Source organism: Lactuca sativa, chromosome 9, assembly GCF_002870075.4.
Source record: "Lactuca sativa cultivar Salinas chromosome 9, Lsat_Salinas_v11, whole genome shotgun sequence".
Classification (NCBI taxonomy): domain Eukaryota; kingdom Viridiplantae; phylum Streptophyta; class Magnoliopsida; order Asterales; family Asteraceae; genus Lactuca; species Lactuca sativa.
This window is the reverse complement of record NC_056631.2, coordinates 63,168,618-63,177,127: the sequence shown is the minus strand read 5'-3', so window position 1 is coordinate 63,177,127 and position 8,510 is coordinate 63,168,618. Positions and strand designations below refer to the sequence as shown.

General features: G+C 30.2%; 2 protein-coding genes across 4 annotated transcripts; one reads left to right on the top strand and one right to left on the bottom strand.

The window, feature by feature from the left end:
• The first annotated feature begins 3,488 nt into the window (after positions 1-3,488).
• On the top strand, positions 3,489-6,175 carry LOC111876607 (SWI/SNF complex subunit SWI3B). Its single transcript, XM_023873183.3, has 6 exons — positions 3,489-3,853; positions 4,335-4,804; positions 4,890-5,243; positions 5,354-5,492; positions 5,577-5,704; positions 5,798-6,175. The coding sequence occupies exons 1-6, from the start codon at positions 3,580-3,582 to the stop codon at positions 5,984-5,986; spliced, it is 1,554 nt and encodes a 517-aa protein (XP_023728951.1). The 5' UTR covers positions 3,489-3,579; the 3' UTR covers positions 5,987-6,175.
• On the bottom strand, positions 5,967-8,232 carry LOC111876684 (psbP domain-containing protein 3, chloroplastic). Of its 3 annotated transcripts, none has more exons than XR_006186678.2 (11): positions 8,075-8,232; positions 7,901-7,967; positions 7,620-7,732; positions 7,443-7,508; positions 7,271-7,351; positions 7,080-7,162; positions 6,929-7,004; positions 6,690-6,808; positions 6,560-6,604; positions 6,287-6,363; positions 5,967-6,192 (listed from the first exon to the last, which is right to left on the bottom strand). XR_006186678.2 is itself a non-coding variant. In XM_042898005.2 (10 exons), the coding sequence occupies exons 1-10, from the start codon at positions 8,154-8,156 to the stop codon at positions 6,337-6,339; spliced, it is 759 nt and encodes a 252-aa protein (XP_042753939.1). In that variant the 5' UTR covers positions 8,157-8,232; the 3' UTR covers positions 6,286-6,336. The 3 variants fall into 3 exon arrangements, 1 of the variants encoding a protein (XP_042753939.1); XR_006186679.2 differs by having other exon boundaries at positions 7,443-7,499; XM_042898005.2 differs by lacking the exon at positions 5,967-6,192 and having other exon boundaries at positions 6,286-6,363.
• Between the last annotated feature and the right edge of the window lie 278 nt (positions 8,233-8,510).

The window sequence follows — 8,510 nt, the reverse complement described above, 5'->3', positions numbered from 1 at the left end:
CAATGTATGTCTTTTAAAAATACAGAGTAACTATGTAATTCATATGTGAATAACATATAAAAATTATTTTCACATGCGAATACATGTAATATTCACAAATGAATACAGGTAATATTCATAAATGATAATGTATTTTTTTTGAAAAAAAAAACATTGTTTTGAGGTCTTAAGCAAGTTTGTAATTCTTATGTGAATAACATATAAAAATTATATCTACGTGTGAACATATGTAATATTCACAAATGAATATATATGTAATAATCAAATGTGAATATATATGTATTATTCACAAATGAATAAAACTGTCAATAAAACCGAGGACTACAAAATATATAAAGTTAAAGATAAAAAAAGTATTTGATAAGAATATATATTTATTCACATACAACTAATCTTTTTAGGTTAATAAAATAATTATATAAGCATATGTATTTTTATTAATGTTATATTCATTTGTGAATAAATGATAACTTTTTTTTTTTTCGGAAAATTATAAAAATAGAAAAACGTCATTTTGAGGCCCTAAACAGTCCCGAATGGCCGAAAAACACCGTACGTCACGGTGAAGCGGTGAGTTTGTAAATCGCACCATTTTACATCAAACATGCGAATTTCGTCTAATTCCAAGACTAAACTTTATTGCGGCAAATTGTTTTGATGATGTCACTAAATTTTCATTCCTACTAGTGATGGCATCATCATGACATGCTATGTATTTATATATGAATAAAGTTTAGAAATCATTACGACATATTTACTGTTGATGTTACTAACTTCCATCACACTAGTAAAAACATCATTGTAATCTGTTATTTGTATTTATGTGAATAAACTATACATGTATATTTATTTATTTTGTGAATACAACCTTTATATATAAAAATAAACAATACACTATAAGAATTGGTTTGTGAATAGTTTTTTTTGTATTTTGTAACAATATTATTTTACATGTAAAATCAACATTATACTAAGACAAACAACATTGTATTGGTTAATGAATATTATTTGCATTTGAATTTAACACGATCAAAATGAAGAATATATTAAATTGTATAACATTTACACGTGAATATAAAAACATATTGTCTTCGTCAATGATATCTTCTCAATTACGTCAACCAATCGTCAACCACCAGGATATGAACAAACCATTGATTGAAATGTTATTCTTTTATTGAGTTATAACGATACCTGAAAACATGTGAATACACATAAAAAATGTTAAAAATATACTTTTAGTTCATAATAATAGCGATTAATCACATGATATATTCACACATGAATGTATAATCATATGTGAATATTATATGATATATGTTGTTTATATTGTATATTTACATGTGATATTACATGGTATATTCACAAATGAATATTACATAGTATATTCACATATGAATATTATAAGGTAGATTTACATGTGAATATTATATAGTATATTTACTTGTGAATATTACACATTCTAGTCACATCTAAATATTGTATGGTATATTCATTCATGAATATTACACAGTATATTCACATATGAATAATATATAGTATATACACTTGTGAATATAATACAATATATACATATTTAAGTATTAAACGATGCATTCACTTGTAAATATCACATAGTATTATCAATTATAAGTATTAGATAATATATTCACTTATGAATATTAGATGATATATTCATATGTGAATATTACACAGTTTATTCACATATGAATATTATACAGGATATTAACATATGAATATTACAAGGTATACTAACAAATATATATAATTTTTATATGTTATTCACATATGAATAACATATAAAATTATATATTTGTTTTGTGTTTTAATAATCATATATTGATTAAGGTGCGAAAACATATTCATATGTGAATATAACGTGGTAATTTAGTTTATGCATTTCTTCAAACAGTTGGAGTGCATACAAGTAAGCTTTTTCAAAAATGCTAAAAACATGCATGATACTTTGACTATTTAAAACTTACAAAATAGTAGATTGATAGAGAATTATATGAAATTTTAACAAAAAAATGATTTGATGTTTTTCTAACCTTAATTTCGAAATTTTGTTTGATGATCGATGTTGAATGAATGATATGAAGTGAAGCTGTTGTTGATTATCGATGATGTTGATCTAATGACACTGGGAGTATAATTAATAGTAGATGTTGAAGATATGCTCGTATTCAAGCAAAATTAAAGGTTGGATTGAAAGAACCAAAAACGAAATTTTTTTGTCTACTGTTGATTGACGTTGATGAGCGTGTTTTTGACTAAGATGGATGATTGATTAACACTGGATGATGTTGATCGAGGATTTAATTGAAGAAATCTGGATGACCGTTGAAGTTTGGAGAAGAAATTTGGATGATGAACAATCGAGTAGTAATGAATTTGAATTGTTATCAAATTATCCACAATTACGTATCTGTGATTGAAGGATATCATATTATATTTACAAGTTTGCCACCGTGTATTTTATGTTAAGGTGCTAATTAAATGATTGGCTGAGAATGATTCCCCCATTCTCAATCTTTATTCTTTCTCAATTGAACCCTCCTATATATATATATATATATATATATATATATATATATATATATATATATATATATATATATATATATATATATATATATATATATATAGGAATGAGTTCTATGGAAAACAAATAACTAGGGCAACATCTACCGGCACCAATAATCAAATGACACGTGTCCATTTTTTTATTCACAAGTAATGTATTGTGGAAGTTATTGTGGAAGTGTGTTGTCATGTTTTCATTGGTTCAAATATGTGTTGCCCTAATCATTCATTTTCCATATAACTCTTCCCTCTATATATATATATATATATATATATATATATATATATATATATATATATATATATATATATATATATATATAAATTATTCTAGATGCATATATTCCGTTTCTTAGTCTAAATACTACTAGAAATTATTCAATACATGTAAATTTTCGATCAGACGCCGATCATTTTTCTAATTTTTATAAGCATATCGACCATTTGCATATGAATATTTTTCTAATTTTTATAACATATGGACCATTTACAGAGATAATTTTATACTTTATTTTCTATACAGAAAGCAAACCGGTATATATATATATATATATATATATATATATATATATATATATATATACCGGTTTGCTTTCTGTATAGAAAATAAAGTATAAAATTATCTCTGTAAATGGTCCATATGTTATAAAAATTAGAAAAATGATCGCGTCTGATCGAAAATTTACATGTATTGAATAATTTCTAGTAGTATTTAGAATATATATGCATCTAGAATAATTTGATTACCCCTAAAATCAATAACCCAAAAAAGTTATAAAAAAGGTGAAATTTTTTTTCCTACCCTAGCGTTTTCCTTGTAAAAAGATAATATTTCGAGACAAAAGACTCGAATTTCCTTTGGTAAAATACCGATGAGCTAATAATTAACGGCGAGATCAAGTATCTAACAGTAATTATCGAACGACCCGTTTTCAACCGTTAACACATCTCTCGCTCTCCCCTTCTCCCCCGTGCATCGGCGTTCGAATACTAATGGCGACAAGCTCCGGCGGTGGTGAAACTCCATTGAAGCCGCAAGCTCAACCACCCAAACCCACATCCGAAGCTACCCCCACACCCGAAAATCAAAAGCTTCAACCTCTCGATTCATCCCCAAATCCCGTTACTCCTCCCAACCCCACCTCCGCTCCTCCCATTCCCACCACCGATTCCAAGCAAACAACCACTCCCGCCACCGTCAATTCACGGCCGCGTGAAACTTACTCCGTACCTGACTCCGATGTCATCCACGTCCCTAGTTATTCCAGTAAGCCCATGACACGATTCACTCTCTTTTCAATCGCTTCTGTAGTGATTACAATGAGGTTGCTAGAAATAAAATCTAGGGTTTCAAGTTGTATTCTTTATGTGGTGCTTATTTATTTAGGTTTGATAGCTGGAAAACTCGATAAAGTTTGAATTACCAACATTGAGATGTTGCTAGGGTTGTTTCCCCCCAAATATTAGGGTTCTTTCTATCAGTTAGTTTTTAGTAAAAGTCATTTATCACTTCCTCCATTATAGAAAAAGCATATGCATTTTGACTCGTGATTTCAAACAAGTTAATTTCGACTTCCAAAATCAAACTGCTAATCTTCTTTATAAAGGGAATTAGTTTTGGGTACACTTCATTTGAAAAAAGTCTAATTAACTTGCTAAAAACTGCTCACTTTATTGTCTTCTTCATGAGATTTTCTATATGGGTGTAATTGATTTCATCATCTTATTAACTTCTACTCTTTGTTTAGGGTGGTTCTCTTGGAACAACATTCATGAATGTGAGACTAGAATGCTCCCAGAATTTTTCGATGGGAAATCACCCTCTAAAACCCCAAAAGTTTATAAATACTACAGAAATGCAATAATCAAAAAGTTTAGAGACAGTATGAAAGAAACCCCTCCATCTAAAGAAAACCCCATGCCAAAAATCACATTCACAGAAGCCCGAAAGACCATTATAGGAGACGTGGGGTCCGTAAGAAAGGTTTTTGATTTCTTGGAAACATGGGGTTTAATCAATTACTTTGGTTCACCTATCACAAAAGCTCAATTGAAATGGGAAGATAAAGAGAGTAAAAACGTTTCCACTTCTTCACAGCAAAACACCGATCCCGGAACTGGAATCACCAATTCCGTTCCTGATTCCGGTGTTCCAAAGAAGAAATTTTGCAGTAGTTGCAATTCCCTTTGCACCATTGCATGTTTTTCCAACATTAAGGTATAACTTGAATCCTTAATCACATTATGAATGATTCTTTTAACAAAGTATTTTACGTTTTTACCACTTTCTTTTTGTTTTACAGAAAGATACAACATTTTGTGCAAGGTGTTATGTTCGAGCTGGAGTTAACACTGCAGATTTTAAAAGAGTGGAGATTAGTGAAGAGGTGAAGACAGATTGGAGTGAGAAAGAAACTTTGCACCTTCTAGAAGCAGTTATGCATTATGGTGATGATTGGAAGAAGGTGTCTGAACATGTTGTTGGTAGAAGTGAAAAAGAATGTGTAGATCGTTTTATTAAGCTTCCTTTTGGAGAACAATATGTGGGGCCTCCTGATTCAATTGACCCTGAAGAACATTTTGATGATGAACCTAATCCCAAAAAAAAGATGCGCCCCACACCATTTGATGATGCTAGTAACCCTATCCTAGCTCAGGTAAAGATTTTTAAGTTAAATCTATTTATCTTAATTCTTAAACAACTTGAAAACCCCTTTAATTTAGTGTTCACAATTTTAATTTGACTTTTTGGACTTAAATTTTTTAGGCAGCTTTCCTTGCAACATTATCGGGAGTAGAGGTTGCAGAAGCAGCTGCTTCTGCAGCTGTAAAGGCTTTGACCGAAGTCAACTATGAAACTAGTAAAGAAATTCTTGAATCATCTGCTGATGATGCAAAAGATCAAGGTAGTGTATATATTTTAGCACTATAAATCAACTTTTCTTTCTCCAAATTCTCTCTGAATCATAATTGTTTTCTTTTTGGTAAAGATTCTGTAACAACAAATGGTAAGAGCAACAAAAATTCATTGGAAGGAAAATATCTTGAGGCAAAATTACAGCTGGAGAAGGAAGAACAGGATTTGGTAAAAACAATTTCTGATATTGCTGAAGTTCAGGTATTTTATTTTATTTGAAATAAAAATTCGAAGACTTTTTACTTTCAGTTTTTAGGTTTAAAATGATTTGTTGTTTATGGGTTTTTATTATAGGCTAAGGATATTCATGATAAGATTATTCGTTTTGAGGAGTTTGAATTACAAATGGAGAAAGAATGGCAACAACTCCAACAAATGCAGAATCTTCTGTTTGCTGATCAGCTATCGATTTTGTTTCACAAAAATGATGGAACAAATAGGAATGAAAATATGGAACAAAAAGTTAAAACCGAATTATCTTGATTTTACTTTGTAGTTTGTACAATAGTTTCTTGATCCTGTTATCCTCTATCCTCTATATTGTGATTATGGTTTACGAATCAAAGCCATGGCTTCAATTAATGCAACATAATTTGAGATTGAAGAAACTTGTGTAGCTGAATTGTTCACAAAACTCAGAATATATAATTTATTCTTCTGATCATTTCACAACTTGAACTGTTGAGTTCCTGCAACATATGACACACATGAGTGTTTTTATTAGTTAATACAGAAAAAAAATGACTTAATAGCCAAAGTCAGGGAAATTGCAAAGCAACACACCTGGCTTGTGTAACTACAGTTGTTTTGATTTTGCTTTGTAACAACACAAATCAAACTAATTTGAATGATGCAACTGCCTGAAAGCGAACATGAAAATCAAAATCACAAAAAGTTTTTAATCATTCAACAAGATCTAAAGTAGATTAACATTTCATTTTTCATATATGCATGTAGAAGGTTCTATTTGTTGTCATGTATCATCATCAAGATCAGTCAAAATCAACATTTTAAACCGAGTCAAAAAGTCAACAGATATAAATCAATTCATCATACCTTTTCAATCTTTGAACGGTATTTCTCTGATTCATCATCTATATACTGCAAGAAATATAAAATTTCCATTATAATTACAAAAATAAATAAATAAATAAAAATTTGTCATCATCATAAGCGCTTCACAAACCTGTCCAGTGAGAGTATACAATCTATTATACCAACCATTATTCGCAATTCCAAGAACAGAAATCAAATGTCTTGCACTTTCCCCTGGATTCGTAAGTGTGTATTCTATGTAATACATTCCTGCCCAATTTTGGAATATATATATCAAAGATTTTCAGATGTAAGAAAATACCCAAAATTAAATAAATAAATAAAACATCATTTCATTTATCTTATCAAGTAATATGGGAAAGGGTATACCTTTAGTGGCTTTGCTGTCGATGAGTTTAGCTGAAACACCAGGGGGTTTCTGCCAACTTCTGTCCAATCCGCTAACCTATTATTTATTACTTTATTTTATTTTATATTTTTATCAACAAAAAATTCATAAAATTCAAGATTATGAGTATACCAAGTTCTCTGCAAAAGCATCGACCTTGCCAAAAGATTCCAACTTGGTAAAATCAGCACCAAGCCCAGTGATCACTACACTCACTGCGATAAACATAGTGAAACTTAAAATTAACTACTAAACTAATTTTTCAAAACAATGATTAAAATAATAAAATAATGAAATAAATTACATGTTATATGTAAAAATACCATTTGAATTTGAAGCTTCTGAAGGGTAGAATGCAGTAACAGACTTGAATCCATTGCCTTCTCCTCCTCCTATTTGCCAATCTACAAGTTCAAAATACTTCAGACTTTTTTTTACAAATTCACCCCTTAATTTTTCCTTCCATTTCCAATAAAGAATAGAATCAATGTTCACCTTGAGGAATCGTTATCTTGAATTTGTTCACGTCATCGGAGTAAATTTGGAAACCCTCTGGCACAACTAGCAGAAGCGTATATAAACATTTCCCATGATAAATTAATGATTTTTAAATCATGTATTCATGAATTTTGATATGATAAAGGTATTGGATATTCAATGGGAATTTATTACCTTCCTCTGCATATGCAAATGGAACCATGGCAGGTATAGACAAAGCGCCGAATACAGTGTGTAACAAAAGATCTCTTCTTTGAACTTTTAGAGATTGTTCTTCAATAGTTAGGCTAGTTTCGAAGGACCCAAGAACAATAATTGAAACACTATTAGAAAAAGAATAGAAAGTGCACAAATGAAGGTAGCATACGATTAAACATAGTTCATTTGGATCGATTAACATTTTGGTTTTGTGGATTTACATCATGTTGAGCCAATTGCCAAATGACTGAAATTACCGTAAATCTTGATCTTGTTGATTGGTTTTGCAAAAAACAGTATTTTGATCATGGGATTTCTTGAATCCTGAAGAAATCAAAGGTAAAAACCTGCGGGATTATAACACAGATAACAAGAAATTGTGCAAAATATGAAGTTTAAAGAGGAGACGGAGAGAGTTTGTGTAAACAGACTTGTAAGGTGAGAGAAAACAGCTGAAGAGGGAGTAATGTGAGGACGAAGGGACTGAGAATGTAGAGAGGAAAGAAGCGCCATAGCTGATGAGATTGAATGACCACTAATCCGCTAAACTCTTCTCCTATTGGATATTGTCTTTTATCCAAGTGGTTTTAGATGTTTCCAAAAGGCAATTCTACCTTTCTTTTGTGGTTTCCTTTTCTAACTTTCTAGTTACAAGACAACTAATCAATGATTTAAAAACAGGTTTTTTAGTTGAACCGGTATGGTGACCGGTTCCCGGTTCAACTAGTTTAACCGGTTCGACCGTCGAGTGAACCGGTTTCTATATTTTTCATGTTTTTTTCTATTTTCCTACACATACATACATATATAAATTATGAATTTGATGTTTACAAGTTCAAATATTAAAAATACACATAAAAATAAATT

What these genes read in the sequence shown, in the direction of transcription:
- LOC111876607 (XM_023873183.3), top strand. Translation starts at nt 3,580, where the DNA reads ATGGCGACAAGCTCCGGCGGTGGTGAAACTCCATTGAAGCCGCAAGCT. An exon ending in CCACGTCCCTAGTTATTCCA is followed by an intron (nt 3,854 to 4,334) that starts GTAAGCCCATGA and finishes CTCTTTGTTTAG; the next exon opens with GGTGGTTCTCTTGGAACAAC. An exon ending in CATGTTTTTCCAACATTAAG is followed by an intron (nt 4,805 to 4,889) that starts GTATAACTTGAA and finishes TTTGTTTTACAG; the next exon opens with AAAGATACAACATTTTGTGC.
- LOC111876684 (XM_042898005.2), bottom strand. Translation starts at nt 8,156, where the DNA reads ATGGCGCTTCTTTCCTCTCTACATTCTCAGTCCCTTCGTCCTCACATT. An exon ending in CGACAGCAAAGCCACTAAAG is followed by an intron (nt 6,809 to 6,928) that starts GTATACCCTTTC and finishes AAAATTGGGCAG; the next exon opens with GAATGTATTACATAGAATAC. An exon ending in TGTATACTCTCACTGGACAG is followed by an intron (nt 6,605 to 6,689) that starts GTTTGTGAAGCG and finishes TATTTCTTGCAG; the next exon opens with TATATAGATGATGAATCAGA.